Consider the following 22,165-nt stretch of genomic DNA (forward strand, 5'->3'; position numbering starts at 1 on the left):
GTGTAAAATGTAAAAAGGCAGGCCAGGCTAGTACATGGCAGCATATTTTGGTCCAAACCCTGTATGTACCTTTCAGTATTAATGGTGCCTTTAAAGATGCGCTTAAAAGTTACCCACTAACACATCCCCATACCATCACAGATGCTGACGTTTGAACTTTTAAAATCAATTTAAATCAATTCAAACTGTGCACTCGTAAGACCACAGCACACTTTTCCACTTTGTATCAGTCTATCTTAGACGAGCTTGGGCCCAAACAAGCCGGCGGCATTTCTGGGTGTTGTTGATGTATGGGCTCGCTTTGCGTTTTAGAGTTTTAACTTGCACTTGATGATGAGATTTCTACGGATATTATGCTCTGTAGATGATGAAATACCTAAATTCCTTGCAATTATACCTTGAGAAACACTGTTCTTTAACTGTATGTTCATGCAGTTGTACACAAAGTGGCCACACCCCATCCTTGCTTATGAATGACTGCGGCTTTCAGGGATCCTTTATACCCAATCATGAACCTTTTTGACCAACCCTCAACATTACCAGTCTTTTTTTGCCCCTGTCCGAGGTGTTTTGGATATTATTAGAGACCTCAAATTAAAATGACTGAATATTTGCAAAAAACATCAGTTTAAACTTTAAATTTCTTTGTGGAGTATTCAATTGTATATAGTTCAAAAAGGATTTGCAAGTCATTGTACTCTTTTTTATGAACATCCTGTCTTCATTCAATTTGAGGTTTGCAGGTATATTTTGAAGTATAAAAAAAACCCCAAACAGGCTAGTTCCTTATGCTACATTTACTGCCTCCTTTGAATTACATCACATGTTCTTCATTTGAATGCACTTTGAACATTGCCAACAGGGCAACAGGGACATTTGAACATGCACATTTGGATTACAACTCCATTTAGTTATAAAGCATTGCAATGTACTGAGATTGTTTTCTTAACCAATATTAGTACCAATATTGTAATAAAATATAATAATTAGTTATCTTGTTATAATGTCTTTTAGGACTTTTCCCATCAACTAATAGAATGTACAGTAAACACCAAGACACTGAAATGGTGCATTGAAAATATTTTATTTCTTTTATGTGTCAATACATAATTAGACATTTATATTTTCATAGAAATAGTAAATATATGTATATATATATTTTTATATATACCATGGATGTGAACAACTGCAGAGTCATGCTAGCCCTCATGAACAGGTTTTATCCCATGAACATCGAAATGGTTCAACACAGACATCATGGTTTACATAAATCACGGCTCCATTATTTGGCTGTCAATCCATGCTTCTTGGTTATCTGCTTTGACATACAAGTACAAATATATGCCAAAAGTAAATGTTCCCATTCTTTACTATGTGTGGGACCTTAGGCTTATTATTAAAAGTTCTCATTAGTCAGTTATCCAGTCGTCTACAGTACAAGCAAGCGAGTGGTAATGACAGGAATTCAACCGGATGAAAGCCTTCTATTCGAGATGGAGATTAGATAAGCTGGAGTTTGCTCTAAGGCCAGGGTTACTGAGATACTCATGATGTGGTAGCGGAACAAACTGCACTATCGGATTATTTATTATATTAACATTACTTAAATCTTATAGTTTTACCAGGCCTTAAAACATACACACAGCTTACTTTGCAGAGATTATGAGAATGAGCAAGCACTTGATTTAAATAACATATCTTCCACTTCAATAGAAAACAAATTAAAAAATTATTATTAAAGGATAAATTTGCTCATTTTCTAAATTAACTGTACCTTCCACAATCATGTTTGGTTAGGTGTCAGACAGCAGCCTGGATTAGCTTACTTATCTGTGCCAGAGATCTTTATTTACTCTCTATATACTAAAAAAAAAACACACATCAGTCAGACACAATGTTGTGAATCAGCATTTCCTTGCACTGCACATGTGTAATTCATTCACTATGGACAATATTTATGACAACCACATGTTTGGAATGAAGAATTATATATAGCCTGTCTGGTCACAATGGAGTTCTAAGGCACAAACAAACCAGCTAATCCTGTCCGCAGACTGAGAAGTGACCAAACATAGGTAGAGAAGATTCGGTCTTGGTTTATGATTCGCTTAAATTATGACCAATAATATAATATCCTGCATCAAATACAGTTTTATTTGCTATACAGACACAATATGCAACAATGGTTAATCAGATATATTGTTTCAGAGCCTGTAGAGGTAATTTTTCTTGGTTGTCGATTCCAAATACTATAATCGGTGAATATTTGCTCTAGTAATAAGCTCTAAAGCTCAGAATTAGATTCACACCCTCTTAACATTCAAACAGCACATTACACTGTACTGATCGTGGAGCTTTGACACTGCAAACACAGCTGGGTGTAATGATCTTCTCTCTCTGTCCATGTGTGTCACTCCCAATTTTATTCTCTCTGATTCTCTGACTCATCTTGTGTCCCGCTGTCTTTCTCTCTCTGTATGTCTTTAGGTCTCTGTCCTGGTCTCTGCCTACCAGAGTTGCATATGCCTCGTTGGATGTTCACCTTGAGCAGCTGTTTAGTGGGCTCCTGCAGCCACAGATAGACATAGACTGAGCTGTCTGGGCCATGGCTGCCTTCTGCTGCTTCCCCTAGTGTGTCAGTTTGGATCACAGCCGACCAGAGAATGGACTTGAGTGACTGTTTGAAATTGTGTGTGCACATTATAACATTACCACTTCAAGTTCTGTAGCGTTAAAGTTACACAACATATTTGTACTTTATCACCCACTACAGTATATCAGATTAATATTCTGTGATTCCAGTTATGTTTATCCCTAATTAGCCACTTTATTGAGAAATATTTTTGAAAAAATTTCTAATGTGTCTGGCAACAAATTGGAAAAAACATATACATTGTGTTTTCTTTGGTCAGTCAGTTAGTTTGATGTCTCAATTTTAAAAGTGTTATGACAAAGTCCTTGTTTCCGTAGATGGACTGATGGTGTGTCAGTCTCATCTTGCTGCTTGTTCCCATTGTAGCGAAAATTTCCTTTCACTGTTTTTCCCGATATGAAAATTAGTTAAGTAGATGAAACTCCCGATCTTTATTCTTCTTGCAAAGCTCTTATTGGTTGACTGTTAGTCCAACACCAGCCAAATTGAGTCAAACCAGAGAAGTGTGAGGTATTTCAGAGGTCTGAAAAGAGGCAGGTATCACTTAGCACAACGAATGGAAGTAAAGGGAAGCTGCTAGCCTCATCCACATGTGACGTGATTTAATTGCACACAAGCACAACTTTATGTTAAAAGATAGAAAAAGGAAAGTTACTTGACACGGTTAACTGTTAGAGGACTTGGTGCCATCTTGTGGTCTATGCGGTCCGCTTACCTGTGGAGTGGTTAGAATGGATCACCTGCTTATTCTTTTTGATATGACAGAGATGGAAAGAGATATAAATGAAAAAAGGGCCCTATTGGAGAAATTAAATCTCGTTAGCAAGCAACAGAATTTGGAAAAACTAGCAACGATAAATACATGAACAGCTTTCCAGTGGCCCTGTGCAAACTCTGCTACAGGTATTTAAAGTAAGTACAGTACTCCATTAACCTACAGTGGCAATGCTTTCTCCAAATCAACAACAGAAAGGTAGGGGGAGTCTTACAAGATGATGTTTAAAGACAGAAATTTACAAAGAGCGGCAGATGCAGAACCTAGTCTAATGTTGGCAAAGTGTGAGTGGAGGGGCTTTCTGAAGCTATTCAACCATACAACAAATATTTCTCATGAAGCATACTGACCACATAAACAGAAGCATCCTACAAGTTCTTAAGAGAGATTGGAAATATTTGTGTTTCTGTAGCTAGGTCCTTAATGAGGAGAAAATACCCAATATCCTGTTTGTCCTGTTCTTTGTCGTGACAGAAAAAAGATGTACCACAAGGCAGCAATAAGGAAACTGAAGAGGAGGGAATCTTTGAAAATACCACAGTACTGAGTGAAGTCCTTCTCTGTGCAGACTGAGCAACAGCAACCTCTCGACCTTCCTCAGACTCAGTCAGCTGCACGTCTACTTCCAACATCTACTGGGTTTGCAACTGCTCCTGTAATTTAAAAGTGACTACAGTGCTGGCCTCGTGAATGCTTACAAAAATCACAAGTCTGCTCCTTTAGTTTCTGTCTCACTTTATGCATATGGAAAAATTGTGAGATGACTTCTAGCCACTCTACAACCAGATTGAGTTAGTAGAGCCACTTATTCATTCTACACAGTCATTCTTTTAATCTCTCTTCTTTCTGGACAAATTTGTTTTACACCCACCCTTTGGTTTGAGAGCATGAATTCATCTGTGTTTTTTTACTCTTATCCTAAATTAAAAAGTAATTCAACACCAGGTTGGGTTTCAGTGATATAACAGTTTCCTATAGTACTTTACACCTGGAAAACAGTTGAAGACAAGGTTTCCATGGTGTTTTAAGTTACTCTTTAATGTGTTATTATTGTGTTACTTTGCTCAGGAGGCTTTATTTCATCACTTTCTCATGTTTAGTGTCAAAAACGAGAAACTTTTAGGATGGGGATTAACTGTTCTGCAAATACCAGTGCATATTCGGGTGGCCTCCCTCAGCCACCAAGGGCTACCTTGGTGCCGGAGAGAATGGGAGGGTTGCAGCAGGAAAGGCATCCGTAAAAACTCATGCTGAATCAACGTGCGGAACACGTACTACAGTGGTGACCCGTGAAGGGACAAGCTAAAGGCCGTTGATATTCAGATAACATAGGCTGGTGTGCAAATGTTGAGTTTTGCTCTTACCACATTTAGAAACTGTATGTGTTTAATGCTTTTTAAAATGCTTCTTACATTGATGCTTTCAGTCTCCTCCTCCTATTAGTCTATATTGTGCAAATTGTTTACCAGGTGTAAAAAGCCTAAAACAAAAAGGTGATAAATGAGCGGGGGAGCAAGGACGAGGGGGTGGGCAGGAGCTGAACGAGAAAGAGATGAGCTAATGTGGAAAGGGAAAGGCGGCTAACAGCAGTTTGAGAGTGGATATAATGAGAAACCGGGAAGATGAGAGCTGGGAGGGGGGAGAGGTGAGAACAAGACTGGTGTATGGAAGTAATGAAGAGTGATGTATGAGAAAGAGAGCATTTCGACAGAGGAAAAGAAAGTGAGGGTAAAGTCATAAATGAGCGAATGATAGCAGATGAGGATGACTGGAGACAGAGGAGGGAAGAGGGAGGCTGATAAGGGAGGGAGCAGGTGAATAATGGAAGAAAATGTGAGGGGGCTTTGGGCCACCAGAGCCGATGACTGAGAGGAAAAGTAACGGCCGTGTGTCTCAATACAGGGCAATGATATATCCAGAAAGTGGGAGAGTGTGTATATGTGGTGCTGATTAGCAGTCATTTCAACCAGCGAGGCATTCAGACATTCACTCATTATCTCTAATATGGCTGCAACTCTGCTGAGTTCAGCTACACAGCCTTTTTTTTATGCCTGACTTTTTATTGAACTCACTCAGTGAGCATCAGATGTATCTAAGGGCTAGAGTCCAATGTATTTGCAATTATTTGGCTACCCAATCATAATTGAACAGGAATCCACAAAGAAGATAATGAAGCTTTATCTTGAGCTGGATAATTCTGATGAAGGCCTTTGCTCCCTTGGATAAAACCTTGATGAAGTGGAAACTGAATAAGTGGAAAGGTTTCTGCTATGCTGTAACTTCTCCTTTAATGATGCGATGTCCAAGTGTGCTAAAGAACTGGGGCTGAAAATGATTTTTCATTCACCAAATTATCCACCTGTTTCTGCTTTTAAAAATTAGACCGCTGATATTCAGTATTTTTGTTTTTGCTCCAGCTGGAACACTGTCTAGGAAGAAACTGAGTGAACAGAAAAACTGAGGAGATTGCCAGCATTATAGACAACACCCTGAGAGGGTATGATGTCTCTGCAGGTGGGCTGTGGATGAGCAGGGGTGGAAATGTTGAGTGGGCTAGAGTTGAATGAATTCATAAACAAATTAAAAGACCCAGATGCTAGCAGGGCCTATTGTTTATTTTAGGCTTCTGAGGGGGTGGATGGCAGAGAACGTTTGAGAACTGTTGCTTCACTGCATACATTCATCACCAGTGATAGTGTCTAATCCCATGGTCAAAAGGCTCAATTTTGGTCTTATCCAACCTTAGAACATTCTTCCACTTGACTTCAGAGTTTCCCACGTGCCTTATTCTAGCTCTTGCTTAGATGTAATTTGTCCTTTTTCAAATGATAAAGAAACCAGAGTTTCTTGCACTTTAGAAACTCCTACAGAGGAGTCATGAGTTTCTCCATACTTTTTCTTGCAGAGTCACTCAGCTTTTGAGGAAAGCCGACTCTGGGCTGTGTCACAATCCTTCAGTTTTTAATGATGGATTTAACTATGCCCATAAATAAATTTAATAAAAAACAAATTAAATTGATCACTATTCAGTGTTGTAAAAAAATATATAAATAAAAGGTGAAAACTTCTGGGGGATGAATACTTTTTTTAGGCACTGTACTCTGAAGAATGTCCATTTGTGCCTGGACATACATCTTTAAATGAACATGAGTCTAGTTGATGACTTCACGTTCATGTAACTTTCCATCTTAATAGGAGTCATTAGGACTATGTACTGCAGTGCCGGCAGTTTGTGTGATCAGATTTACACTGGGTTATATTGTATTTTCTACGACTGTGCACACTTAAGATGTATGTCAGCAATATTAGCAAAAAAATAGTTTACATTTCAAAACAAGGTTCAGTCAAACAAACTGGATCAACTGTGTTTTTTTACGGCGTGGCATCGCTTAGAAGATGTGTTGTCGTCAGCCACAACCACGATGGAAAACCCAGCCAAACTTTGCACAGCGTATACATGTATAGAACTGATGCTCTGCACATTCTGACTACAAAGAGCATAAGGTGATGAACATGCAGTGATGGACATCAAATCAATATCAATATATAACCGTCTTTATCAGCCAAAATCATTTTTCACCCAAGTCAGTCTTTTAAAAACTTTGGCTATAAAGTTACCCTCTGGATTTCAAACATGGATGAAAGATTGTTTGGTCAATCCTTAAATTTTGAGTCATGGCTGCCTGTATCCAGACAGACTCATCCAATTCATAAAAGACAAATAGGAGGGGCTGTAAAGAAGGGATTGATTTTTATCCCCAAACTGACATGGGATTAAGGTTCCAGTGCAGAGGAGACAGAAAAACAGATGCATCATTGAACTGATGACACAAGAGAGAGAAAAGCGGGAGACAAGACTCAATGCGCAATATTTCTGACCCAATAACAAAATTATGTAGTCAAGATTGGGATTGTGAGGGCTCAAACAATCACAACAGGAGGAGCACCAAACTGCAATGTGCTTATTAGAGAGACACCAACACTGAAAGACAGGAAGAGATGAGCTGCTACACAGGGCACTGTAATAAAGACAGAAAGGTGGTAATGACATATGGACAGATAGAAAAAGAGAAAGTTCTTGGTTTAAAACACAGCTTAGCTTGTTTTATGGTGTGTTCACTGATACCTGGACCCAACAGGCCAGCTATTCTTGTGAGGCAGCCTATTTCTGTCATCTCTGACTAGTGATACAAACCTGAAGTTGAAAACAAATCGTTCAGACATTCATGTTTGATGACCTGCTCCAGGGATATGTTGCCGCTGATGAAGAGTTACCAGACCGTAGGAATAAAGCAGTTCTTGCTGAGAAGAAATTACATCCCCACTGGTGCTTTCAGATATTCTATGTCTTGTGTCCACACAGAATTGGTTAGTGTCCAGTAAATGCAGTTTCGTTCTTCTTTGTTTCGTGTTTGTTTGCAGCCTTTGATCCTGCAAGTTCAGAGTTATTGTGTGGAGCAGAGTTTGTGTAATGGATAATCTGTTGTTCAGTACAGTGAGGTCTGAAAATGGCTTTCTGTTGGTCTCAGGGTCTAAAAGAAATAAAGATACTGTACATGATGAGAGACAAAAGACAATAATAGTTCAGATATTGTCAATACGAAAAGTATAGTCATTATAAAGATTGGTTATGGTTTCAGTCATTTGTTTCCTTTTCTGCTAAGCCAAGTTCCCCATAGCTACTTTTGCTACTATTATCAAGTGTTCTATGTGGGCACTGCAAAACTGCAGAAAATAAAAAGCGTGTTGGATTTGCTACCAAAAATCTGTAATAAAAAAAAAAAAAAAAAAAATTCCCCACCAGTCCTGAGGTTCGAGTACTCAGTTATTGCAGAAGGCGTTGCAGGGCCTGGGCTTAGACATTGCTGCGCAGTAGTCCCCCCTGGGGGTGCTCAGGAGTACTGCATTCTGAGGAGTTCTTGGCTTTGTCCTTATTGTTGTTGGGCTCGTTGTCTTTGATGATGTCATACTGACGGCAAAACAAGGCAATGACCCCTGGGAGAAAAGTGCACTAGTAATTATTTTTTTAAATGACAGATGTCACAATATTATGCTATAAGGCCCGTTTTCATAATTGAACATTTCCCACAGGTACCAGGAACTTTTGAGAAACGTAGGTCTTCTACTTGCAATACCACTGGAGGAACAGGGTCTAAATTTATTTCCAGGACCATTGTGCCATCCCACAAAAAAATCCCAGGTCATGGAGTATCACTCATGGAAATGCAGCAGTAACCTTAGATTTGTGGGGGTTTATGTTTTGCTTGAGGACATCAGTGCTGATGTGTTGAATATGGATGGATGGATGGTCACGTCACATCATGTCATGTAGGATATCTGTTTAAAATTAGGTTAAATTAATATTTTGACATTTGCATTTTAATGTTGAGTGAACATTTGATTTTTTCAGACAATTAGCACTTTTTGCTTGCTTTAATTGTCACGGTAAGTGGGGTTTGTTTACTTTTAGACTTAACCAGTTAAGTTGTTTTTACAGATTTTTGCTAAGCTTTGTGCTAAGCTAACCTATGCAGGCATATTTATGAGAGTGTTATCGCTCTTATGATCTAACTCTCAGCAAGAAATTGGATAAGCGTATTTACAAAAATGCTCAAAAATCTACTTCTTTAAAGATTAGTGTTTGGAAAGTGTCACAGTTGAGCTTTTTCGCTCAATGCTGCCTATTTAAATCATATATTTTCAAACACAAATTTTCTCTGAATTTATCAAAGCTATTTGATTAGGGATGTTTTTTTAAACATGAAAATTATTTTCATGTTTAAAAGAACAAAGAGTAAATGCTTCAGAACGAGTGCTAAATTTAATTAATTTCATGGCAACTGAGCATCTGCTGATGCTGAAGACCATGATATCACCAAAAGCTGCAGATGTAAGTGGACATTGAGATAAAATGTACACATTTTATGCTATCTTATTGTAATTAATGAACTAGAACTATACAGAGTTCTGAAACTGTAGGAAACACCCCTGAATTAAAGCAAAAGAATGGAGTACAGAACACTGTACTTGTACTTGCACAGACTGAATCACAAACAGTGTATGTGATAATGAAAATGCAATTATTGACCTGCACAAGTCTGCACAAGTATATTTCCAGATGGTTTATTTATTCAGGGGAATGTTATAGTCCATCAGCAAAACAATTTTAATAAGTTAAATCTCTGTGTGAGCAGAATTTTTATAATCTCAGTAGTAAGAGTAAGGTACTGATATTATATTTATTTTTCTTATTTTTTTATTTTGGTAATCCCTCAACCTTTCATATAACATAATGATCCGATTCAGTATTTCCATCTGCCTCACCTTTACAATGCCTTGTCTGCTAACTACAAAACTTTAGCAGGCATGCAACAAGCTAAACTAAGATTGCTAACATTGGTCATATTCAAGGATGCTGGAATTATTTTAGAAAATATGCATGTGTGTGTCTGTGTTTGTGGGGTTGGGGGGGGGGGGGGGGGGGGGGGGTTATTGTGTGCAGACTATATTACGGTATATGTGACTATTACACAGCCTGATGGATGAATTCTCATTAATTATTCAAACCTTCTTGAGGGATTTTTGTTATGATTTCATTAATGCAACCATGCCTTTAATATTACAATTACTATTTTTCCCAATTATTTTGCCCTTATGCAGGGAAAAACATTTGCTATAAGGCCAGGGGTGATAAATGTGTGATGCTGAAGAGGAGTATTACCTGCCCACATGATGAGCACCACTACAATAATGATGAGTTCTCCAGCCCTCAGCTGGGCAGCCTGACCAAACTCCTCCATTGTCACCTCGTCTGGAGAAAGAACAGGCACACAAAGACACACACATGCAACAGATAAAAGAATGAAAAAGTGCAGTAGAAGAGCAGAGAGGCAACCTGGTGTAAATTCGCCGCTTTGGTCAGTGTAATTAAAGTAAAGTGAGAGGCGAGGTCCACAGAGACAGGGGAGCTGGATTGTTACCCCTCTATGTTTCTTTTTGATGAATGGACTGCGGCAGCCACAGCATAACACTATTCACAGAGTTAAAGCTTTGCACACTCCACTACAACTTCCCAGTCTCTGGAACCTACAGCAGGCTTCACTTTTTCCCCATTTCCCCGCAACAAACCATCTCCCTCTTCAAGCCAGCTGTGCTTCCTATAAGTTAGCCCTGTATAATACCTAAGGACTGAACAAACAAAATAAACATATCACTGTCACTGTCTGTGATGCATTTTGAGGTTAAATATAAATACTCTCCAAGGAATTTTATACACTAGTATAATAGTGCTGGTGGTAAACTTAAACTACGTATAACAGTATTTTGCTGTGGTAGTAGTGCATTGGGTTGAGATGCAGAAGGCTGCGGGTTCGAATCCCACCCCACGAGGTATGGCCAAGCCCAGCTTCCAAGGGCCACCATGGTGCCGGTCCTGATGCTGGATAAAAATGGGAGGGTTTCAACAGGAAGGGCAACCGGTTAAACAACTCCTGCCAAATCAACGTGCGGAACAACTATTTATTGTGTATTAAAATGTAAGAACATATAACATCAACAGAAACCTTTTCCTGCTTGTACATGATAGCTTAAAGCTTTTGTGTGATTTGTTACATGAAGGGAGGGCTGAGTTTTAAGTCTGGTCACTTGAGGACACGGCCTCATTTTCAGTGTCTGAATGGGTCCTGGATGACAGTGCTTCTCTGGCCCAACTTGTTCTTAGGTCTTCTGTTGCCATGGTGATCCCTCTGTGCCCAAGTTGAGGCTCTCACAGAGGGGTGGTTATATGTGTCTGTTGTTAGGGCAGAACTCCTGTAGACTGTTGTCTCATTAAGACGAAACATGAAGTACTACTTTCTCTCTGTCTCTCTGTTTTGATGCCGCACACTGACCCTGTAAGAGGTCATCAGCAGCTGAGTGGTTGTTAAGTCACTGGGGACATTATATTCCTCTTGGCGTATGTGTGAACATTTTTCATTTTTTGGCTTCACTTTGTTTACTCAGCTTTTATAGACATACCTGTCTATCTGTGAGGGCCTTTTGTCTAGGCCCAAAAGTGGCACTGCACAGACTGCAGCTTGTGGCCAATTAGCATGTAAGTTCTGTTCCTGAATTACAGGCAGAGAAAACTGAAGACCTGAGAGTGTGGGTATACAAACAGCAACATTACATTGTGACAAAAATTAGACTAGGAGACAAAGAAAGTATTGATTAGAAGTTACTTCAAATTTCATCTTTGTAAGACCAGAAGAAGTCCAGCAAGGACCTGACTTGGTATGTCGCAGCATCATCTAGATGCCAAGTTGATCCTTGGATCAGGAAAGACCTTTGAGGATAGAATAAATTTCATAAGACTGGAGTAAAGATGAGTGGAAAATAGTATTATAGTGGTGAAATTGTTAAACAATATGTGCGAAGAGTTTGAGAAACATAGAAGAATGAATGCTGGCAGCCTTTGGATGGTGAAGGATCTGTCATTATTTCTGCTTTGTGTGCCAGTGGTGGTGGTGATATTGTCTAAATTGATGGGATCGTTGATGCTAAAATTTACAGACAGGGTTTAAATCATCATGTATTCCTTCTAGAAAGCAGCTGATTAAAAATAGTTATATTTTTCAGCATAACAATGATCCCAAGCGGAAAGCTGAAAGCTAAATTATATTTAAGAATTTTTCCTGTATTTTCTGCTAAGATCCTATTAAACAGAGCTAGAAATAAATATGGACTGTCACTGCAACTTGCTTAAACAGCAAAGTTGAATGTGGCCTACGACTTTTGAACACTACTGTTCTTCTAACTGAGGATACGCTGTATTTGATAAGTTACAAATTATATTTGCCTCGTTAAAAGAGTGATAATGGTTTTTAGGCCAAGGGAAGTTAGCATCGACAAAAAGCCTGTGGGATACTTCTATTGATATTTGGATTATTGCAGAAATATGCTCAGTGATAAACAGTAGTTTAGCTCAGCAAGATAACCATCAGAGATGAAAACCACTTTATGATTTTTGAATACATTTGCCAGTAGTAAAAAGGTAGTAGGCATTAAAAAAAACTATGGTTACATTACCTTAACATTACCATTATTGAGTTTCCAATTTCCAATAATTTGAATACCATTTTGCATGATTACCTCCTCCACTAAAGCCTTTCTTCTAATAGGGACCTGTTGCAAGTTGTTATCGCAAATTTTAAACATGGCTTAACAGATTTTAGAATAGATGAGGCTTCATAAAATGGAGCACATGGGAATGCAGCAACACCTCACCACCTGGATGCTGAATTACCTTACAAACCAACGACAGTATGTGATGGCTTGTGACTGCAAGTCGAAAATGGTTGACTGCACCATGGGACCCCGCAGGGAATGGTTCTGGCTCCATTCCTCTTCACCATACACTGCAGACTTCATGTTCACCTCAGAAACCTGTCACCTGCAGAAACCTTTCACTTGCACCTGACTCAGCCATTGTCAGTCTGATCACAGATGATGATGACAGAGAGTACAGGGAACTGATCCAGGACTTTGTGGATTGATGGGACATAAAGGCCTGGATGTCCCACAATTTTTTACTTCTAAACTCAGACAAAACTGAAGTCATAATATTTGGGCCCAAAAATCTCAGAATTATGCTGTCCAACCATATTGTACTCTAGGTGGCATACCTCAGGCCTCCAGTGCTACTGCAAGTAACCTTGGAGTTATTTTTGCCCAGTATTTGTCCTTTACCTCACATATAAAACAAATCTCTAGAACAGGCTTCTTCCACCTACGGAACATTTTAAAAATTAGGAGCTAACCGAAAAACTGGCCCATGCATTTGTTACCTCTAGGTTGGACTACTGTAATTCCCTACTTTCAGGATGCCCCAGTAACTCCCTAAAGAGCCTGCAATTTATCCGAAATACTGCAGCAAGAGTGCTGACTGCAACTAGCAAGAGAGATCATATTTCACCTTCACTTGCTTCTCTCCATTGGCTTCCCATTCAATCTAGAATAGAATTTAAAGCCCTGCTTCTTACATATAAAAGACTGAATGGTCAGGCTCCATCATATATAAAAGACCTCATAGTTCCATATCAACCCAGTAAACATCTTCGCTCTCAGAATGCAGGCCTACTTGTGGTTCCCAGAATTTCCAAAGGTGGAATGGGAGGCAGAGCCTTTAGCTATCTCTAGCTTTCTCCTCTGTCTCCTTCTCTCTGTCCCTTTCTGGAGGTGTCCCCGACTTTAGAGCTATGTGTTTTTCAGCAGCTACTGGTCCTACCAACCTGCCCGATGTTTTCTTGTTGATTTTTGTTGTCTCTGCACTTTCCACTCACACTAACTGGTCAAGGCAGATGGCCACCCACCCTGAGCCTGGAGGTTTCTTAAAGGGAGTTTTTCCTCTCCGCTGTTGCCTAGGGCTTGCTCATGGGGAATCGTTGGGTTCTCTCTATACATCTTTTTAGTCTTGACTTTATTCTCTAAAGTGCCTTGAGATTACTTGTTAAATAAAGTTATAAATAAAGTTGAATTGAATTGAATTGAATTGAATTGAATTGAATTGAATTGAATTGAATTGCCAGGGAAAACCAAAGAGCTGGTGGTGGACTTCAGTGGACACACAGCGAAAGGACATTGAGAGATTGCACTACTACAAATACCTGGGTGTTCATCTAAACCATACATTTTACTGGACAAATAACATAGATGCCTTTTAAAGGAAAGGGAAGATTAGACTCCTGCTGAAGAGACAGGTCTTTTGGAGTGCAAGGTGCAATACTGAATACCTTCTTTGACTCTGTGGTGGCTTCAGCCATCTTTTATGGCGTAGTTTGCTGGTGCAGCAGTATCTCTATGGCAGACAGGAGTAACCTAATTAGGAAGCCCAGCTTAATCCTGGCATTGACCCTGGACACAATACAGGAGGTGGGAGTAAGGATGGTAGCCAGGCAGCCATGAGAATGAATTTCACCCCATGTATGACACAGTGACATCTCTAAGCAGCTCCTTGTTACATCCTAAGTGCCTGAAGGAGTGATATCATAGGTCTTTTCTTTCTGCTGCTGTCATTTGTACTGTATACTGACTTTTTTGTTTTTCAATCTTGTACAGAAATTCTTGCTGTACATTTGCATATTTTCTTCTGCTGCTATAACACAGAAATGTCCCCACTGTGAGACAAATAAAGGTTTATCTTATATTATCTTATATTCAGCATCATGAAGTTTAATCTTCCCAACAACTTCTGTAGTCTCATTTAGCATTTAGCGAAAATAGTGTGAGCTATTTATGTCATAAAGTGTGAAAATCTCTTGGCTTGTTTCAACTACAGAACTTATTTCAGTTATTTAACCAAGAACCAATTCAAAACCCCCACAGACTTATGAACGAGGGAACCTGAAGGGTAAAAATGCTCATTGGCATTTATTCCTTCAGCACTCTATACCATGGTCACTTCCTGTCCACTGGATAAGCTGAACAGCCAATCAGAGTGGTCAGCCCGACAGTGGCTGGTGGCTCTGTTGAACCTTTAATGCCATTCTTTGCATATGACAGCTACAATAACCAAAGTAGCTTTAATCAGGCTAAAATATATATATTAATCACAGCTTTCATTTTTGGCTACAGATTTCAGTGAAAATTACAAATTTGGCACTACATTTAATTTCTGTACCTTTTACTTATATTCAACTACTTATCATTTGAATCATTATTCACAAGTTCCAAAGTTGGAATTGATTATGAGCCAATGCACCAGTTTGCTCTTTGTTCTACCCAGAAAACCTTGAGCCAAAACTCCAATAAATACGTATACAGTACAATTCAAACGTTTTTGAAGCACATGCTCTGTAGGAGGTACAGTGAGAAGGTTGTGTAATATCTTACTTCTGTTGAGGACTGATTTAGAGAATTGGTGGTTTTCTTGCATCTCTTTATAATATAATGACCAACATAAAAAAACATTGCACATCAACACTAGCCAGAATAGTACAATAGTATAAAAGCTTCTTTGGAATTTTCTGCTGCCATCGAACATGTGACGCAGATACCGAGTGAGATGCAGAATAAAAGAATGGTAAAGTGACGAACAAAAGCACAGACACGCTGTGTGTTGTGAAACATTGTGCCTGCAGATACTAAATGGTGTCAGGCTGATTAATACCCACTTACAAGGGGAGGAGAGCAGTAATGGCTGGGAGATTTAATCAGGACAGCTAATGAATACTTCCATGAACACATACACCCGCACACGCACACACACACACACACACACACGCGCACAATTTGCATGCAGGGAACTTCCATCAAAGTTTGAGCAAACAAAACGATTCAGCCCCTCAACATTGAAACAAATTGTCACACTAAACACCTGTCACAGGGCTTCACATACACTGCAAAATATAGCTTTAGCAATAAATATATCTATCTAACACTGAGTCTTTGTATTTCATAGCATCTTTTAGACACCAAACCTTTGTGAATATGACGAGCAAGTGACCTTTTATATAATCGTATCTTAGCAAGCTTAACAAACAGTTTGCATTTGGTGCAGCTACACATTGATACAGTTTTGGCATTTCCAAAACAAAACAAAAACATGAGCAACATTGTAAAACAGAGTGTTTTTATACACCGTAATCATTAGGATAACCAGCACAACCACAAGCTTTCCACATGTCACTTCTAATGCCCATGATAAAAATATCATTAGGTTATTATCATTAGATAATCGTTATTTCTAGCTCCTGCATGTGGAGCATCAACTTTTCACATGTGCTCACTTTCTGCCTCAGTTTTTTAGCATAATGTCAGTTGGTGAACCTACTCCATTTTCTTCAGTTTTTTCCCCCAAAAGGGACCACAACGTGTTTCTATAGAGCATGTACACTGCTCCCTAATGCCCCATTGTTTCCTCTCTTATCACCTTGCTGTTGCTGAGTATTTAACATTTGCTCTGTCCCGCTGAAGCAGTGGTAACTGGGTCGGACATGATAAAATTGGCAGTACTGCGAGCCGCTTCAGATTGCAGCAGCATTAGGAGAATGAAAACAATACAATCTTAGAGGGGTGGGGAATGGTTCTCACAAACAATTAAAAAGCTATTTCTGTGTTAGTTTTTATTAAACTGTCAAATAACCATTTCTTCATGCCAAAGGAGCCTGGAAACATAATACTATTTCTGTTTTATTGCCAGTGTTCATAAGCTAGAATTAAAATCTATGACTGTCTTTATGAGCATGTGTAGATAGAGTATATTTGTAAATGTAATGTTTCATACTCTAGTGCTTCAGTTTCTCTGCTTTTATACTCATGCATGGATTGAATTGTTATTTTTCAAAATATGAATTTTGTCCCTCACCTGGGCTCTTGGATGCCATCTTCTCTGACTCTTTGGACGTTCTGAAGAGAACAGGCTGACTGGGGGGGCTGCTGCCTCCCATGCTAATGCTCTGAACGTGGACGATGTACTCAGTGTCCTCATCCAGATCCCACAATGCACAGGACCGTGTGGTGGTGTTTACCTCCTGGATGAATCTCAGCATGCGTACATCCTTCTTCTGTGGACCAGTGTGAAGCAGAAGAGTAGAAAAAGAAAAATCAGGACAAAAAGGCTCCGTGTAATGTGTTAAGATATTGATCTTTGGATAGAAATTCAGTCTTTTTTTTGGCCCCACCATCCCCACCTATCAGCTGATCCATCAAGCCACTGGTGGATTTTTTTATATTATGATAAAGTAGTATATGGGTTTGGATACAAATTGTGTATATGACATATAAATATAGATTAAATAAAACATATTCCCATTCCATCAAGGCAATGTAAAAGAGATTTTTACTTGTTAGCAGAAATGTATTGTAAAATGCAGATTTCTGGTTGACCGAAGTCCAATTTTATTTAGGAAAATTCAGCAAACTAACCCGTGTTAGGGCTGATATAGTGCAAACGCAAACATTCATCTCTTGGTCAATGGTTGGGAAAAAATAAAATTAAAGCCTCCAGGGGTTTCCCTGAAATGTAATTAAGCTCAAAGAAACACAGTGGTTCTCTGGCCTTGTACACTGCTCAAAATGTACATTATTATCCAACTAGGTCTGCTTGCTCAGGTCAATTGGTTCCTGCTATATCAAGAGCAAGTCTCCTTAGGGGCACTTTTATTTACCAGGCAATTAAGGAGAATTACTTCTCCTATTAAAAGTGCATGCAGACAAAATGTGCATTTGAAAAGTATCTGAAAGCGTATGAACAATTATTTGACAGTCAAAATATTACAATCCCTTACCTGGACCTTTCTTTTCTGAAAAGTAAAGTTTTTAAAAAGTTTGATAGTCTGGTTCCTTTCAGACACAAAGCTGAAAACAGGCTCCTATCCCTTCCACCTCATTTTGATTCAACATTCTGCGACTTTGAAAAGACGTTTTGATGGTCCAAAAAGAAAAAATAATAATATGAATAGGTGTTGTCACTAGTTTTTTTTTTTTATTTTAATTCTTATTAGACTATATTTGTTGGCATTAGAGTGAATTGGCAACATTAAAAGTACACAAAATTAGCTGTTAGCAACTTGGGTTTGCAATGTACTCAGGGATAGACAGACAGCTGTCACATGAATACTTCAATACGATATATATGATGATTCTCAGGCAAATTGTGGAGCTGCAAAGATCATCTGACTATGATTTCTGGATTTCTGGATGTTTAATGGTTCGAAAGGGTGGATTACACTGAAAATGGAAATGTTAGAATCACAAGAAAGAGCATGATTTCTGCAGCAACCTGGCACCGAGGGTTTGAAGTGCTGCCTCTGTGAGCTTTGTGTCAGAGCCCCTACGGCTGCTGCTGCAACTATTGATCATGTCGGCAAGCAGGCCAAATCAGTGGGCCACACTATGATAACTAATTTCAGGTTCTTCTTAGATTCACAACCGTGTCCCTCTCATTTCACATAACTCACGTCTCGCTGTCACTTCAGCAGTTGAACACACCTGAATTAATTTGTTGTCAGCTTGCCTCTACACGTACCTGTTGGGTGATGGCAAATCCGATGACGGGGTCCCCCTCCAAGATTTCCCACGTTACTATGGCAGAGTTGACCTCAACTTCTCTGATGGTCACATTGAGCGGTGCTGACAGCAGGGTGTCTGATACACACAGACCACACATGCAAAGACAGCTTGTGAATATTTTGTCTTTATGTCTTGTGATACATCCAACAGATTCTTCAACGGTAACAGCACATCCTGCATCTTAATCACTCTCTTTCTTTGAGCTCTGTGTTCTCTTGCTCCCTCTCCTTGCCTTCTCTCCCCCTCTTACAAATTAATCTTCTTTCAATAATACCAGGCACAATTAACCACACAAAGGTCTCTTGGTGTTTTCCGCCAACTTACACACTTTCTCATCTGTCTTTGTCTTGGGGTTTGTCACCCACACTCACACTTTCATGCATTCTCACCCATGGCAATTTTCTCCTTTTTTCTGCCACAGATATATGATTTAAGTGTGACTTGTGAGGATGTATTTAATACTGTCATTGAGGTTAGTGTCTGGGAACAAAAATAACACACAGACATGTGTGAAGTCCACATACTTTACCTTCACCTCCAGCTGTTTGCTAAAGCAGCTATAATCATTTTTGGAGCTTTTAAGTGTCTTAAAAAGGTGGTTGCTTAACAAGTGGCTAAATGACACTCCAAACGTTGTCAGGAGCATAAAGCATCTTCATGCCAAAAACAGACTAATCTACTTCCTAACTCACCTTTACATCTTGATTTTAAATAAGATCACAAGCTATCACAGGTTGCCAAACAAAGATATGTCATCCCTACAGTACTCCATGTCAAGCAGTGAAGACTGGGGCTATAATTACTGTACAACCCCAATTCCAAAAAGGTTGGGATAAAATATTGGTTGCATCAGACAACAAGTCTAAACTCCAGCAATTGGTATCCTCACCTTCCAGACGTTTACAGAAAGTTGTTAAAAGAAGATGGGATAATACACAATGGTAAACATTACCCTCTTCCAACTTTTCTGAGATACGTTGGTGCCGTCAAATTCAAAATGAGCTAATATTTTCCATGAAATGGTAAAATGTCTGGTTCAACATCTGATATATTGTTTATTTTCTATTGTGAATAAAATATGGGTTGATGAGATCGGCAAATCAATGCATTCTGTAGCTATTTTTATTTTTGCTGGATTCGCACATTATGTTACCTTATTGGATCTAGAGCCCCCTGTTGGTGGACTGGTGTATCGCATCTGTCAAGATTCACATTCTCTGCGTACACATTCAATACGAAAAGTAGTGTTATAGCTGCATTTATAAAGTTGGCATAGATCATAAAAGAGCCCAACACGGTTGACTGTTACTTTGATTTCCAGTAGTTATATGATCAAAAAGCAGTATCTACAGTTCTGTATTCACAATGCCTTTACACATCAGGTAGTTTGGTGTCATTTTTATTGATTCAGGACAGTTTCCTCCATATTGAACAGAACAAAACACAGCAAGATCAACTTCTTAGGTTAATGAAAGAGTAAATGCTATGAACTCAGACATTATACATTATTCATATTACATTTTCTGGCAGTTGACAAGTTGAGAAACCACACAATTTGGATCGTGCAGGGGAGAACCTTTGTTTCATGTTGTATTGTCATATTGTCATAACAATGTAAGTTGCCCCAAAATACATAATTTTTTTAACTTTGTATGAGTGTTGATCATTTTTCATAAAAAAGAAACAGCCTGTTGTAACTGTACCAACTCCATATATAATGTGACTATGTGATGCGATTACACTACTTGTTCTCTGTTTTGTACTCCCCTGCACACCAGCTAAAACTGCAGTCTGCGGTCATTTTTTTGCAGATTAGATTGAAACATCTGCAAGTACTGTACGCTTAGACTGAGACTACATAGGAGAGTCAAATAACAGAAGGAAGAATGTAGTCTCTTTTCCTCTTTGTCTCCCCCGATCTCTGTTCAATGCTAACACAATCATTAGAATACAGTGGAGAAAACTGGAGAGAATTCAATTTTTCTATGGGCAACAAACTTTCTCAGTGGCTGTCTATGTGTGTGTTTGTTGACACAGAGTAAATGTGTGTTCAAGTACGTGCATGGTACATTGAATCCTTGTTTGACTAGCTGTTGTCCCACTGTTTCTCTTCAAGTAGGCACACACACACACACACACACACACACAGAGAGAGAGAGACACAGAAACAACCCAATAGCAGAGAGGATCCACTCTTAAACCAATTTGTTGCCAAGTAAGCCAAAAGCTGGCTCCAGAATCTCAAAACAACATTTGACCGCAGCTTCAGGAAGCTAAATTTGAGGTACAGATAAATCCCACACACACTTATCACTAAGATTAGGGCTTCTTTGTGCCACACTCCTCTCTTATCATGAGGATGCTAGTTCCCATAACCTTACACTTGAAATCAATGTTCTTTTGAAAGCAAGCCACTGCAGAATGGAAAGATGCAATTTTGTGAAAAACATATAATCAATATGCGTAATAATTAGAGGTGTGCTATATGGTGACCTAACAATACCTCATTTTTGATTAATCTCATTCCCTGACATGCTGCCCAGCTAAAAAAGCTTAAAAAAAATGAAAATAGTGAAAAATAACTACTACAGTTTTCCAGGTGCTAAGGTGATACCTTCAAATGCAATTTTGTCTAAATATGTTTGTTTTAGTATCTGTGACAAGTTCACAAAAAAATGTTGCAGATAAACTTTCTGACCATCCACTGATAGGTTAATCCACCAATCATTTCGGATTTTCCTAAATACATGTTCAACAATCAAGAACTTTCTTCGACCAGCTGCACAATATGATCTTTCCTTTTCAAATGACTGTTTACTTCAAATTCAAGAGGATTCCACCAAACCTGAAAAAACAACAACTTGGCTTATAAAGCCCAATAATAGTCTTGATACTTGTGTCAGCCATTTTTGGAAATGCAAAGCTTATGGAGCTGATGCCAATATTGATGCTGGTACACACATGCATTCATGCGTGTGTCTGGTGTTCTTACAAAGGTATCCGCTGCACTATAATGCATTACATCAGACATCTGTGCTTCAAACTACAGCCTAATAGTGCACAGCAACATGTGTTGTTTGCTCATCTAGTGCACCATCATATCATGTTTACTTGATGATCTCTCCTCCACCTGTGGTTACAAAAAATAAACTCACCGGCGTTAACGGAGGACACCGAAAGGATGAACAGCAGGAGCAGCAGCGGCTCTGCCGCTGCAGACAAGCCTGGTTTATCCATCCTCCTGCTTCTGTTAGCGAGCCTTCACATACTGCGCGGCCCATTTATAGCGTCCCATTTAACGGGAGGGGGAGCAAGCATCCCGGTCGGTGGCAGAAAAGGGAACTTGTTGTGCCGGAGACGAGGATCACCTGAACTTGGATGCTGCAGCTGAAGCGCCACAGCAACCAGAGGAGGGAAGGAGGGAGGGAACCAAAGAGGTGATGGAGTTAGATACGGTGTTCGGTGTCCTGCAGGTTGGCGATGACAGAGCGGCAGCGGCTGTGTGGTGAGGGTTTTACTACGCGGAGAGGTAAAGCGGAGCGTAAAGGGAGTGCGCAAGTGCTGCAGAGTGCAACGTGCCGCCACAGCTAATGTCCCTCTCTCTCTCTCTCTCTCTCTCTCTCTCTCTCCGTCTCACACACACACACACACACACTTTCAGCACGCCTTGCCAAGTTGCTTAAAAAGGT

At 39.3% G+C, this 22,165-nt stretch overlaps 1 protein-coding gene across 1 annotated transcript; it reads right to left on the reverse strand.

Moving 5' to 3' along the window:
* Positions 1-1,071: 1,071 nt before the first annotated feature.
* Positions 1,072-22,061, reverse strand: fndc5b (fibronectin type III domain containing 5b). The gene is made up of 6 exons (XM_067507346.1): positions 21,632-22,061; positions 18,433-18,551; positions 16,771-16,969; positions 10,150-10,239; positions 8,230-8,423; positions 1,072-7,960 (listed from the first exon to the last, which is right to left on the reverse strand). Exons 1-5 carry the CDS (start codon positions 21,711-21,713, stop codon positions 8,284-8,286), a joined length of 630 nt encoding a protein of 209 aa, XP_067363447.1. The 5' UTR covers positions 21,714-22,061; the 3' UTR covers positions 1,072-7,960; positions 8,230-8,283.
* Positions 22,062-22,165: the final 104 nt, after the last annotated feature.

The sequence above is a fragment of the Channa argus genome, chromosome 1 (assembly GCF_033026475.1).
Source record: "Channa argus isolate prfri chromosome 1, Channa argus male v1.0, whole genome shotgun sequence".
NCBI lineage: Eukaryota > Metazoa > Chordata > Actinopteri > Anabantiformes > Channidae > Channa > Channa argus.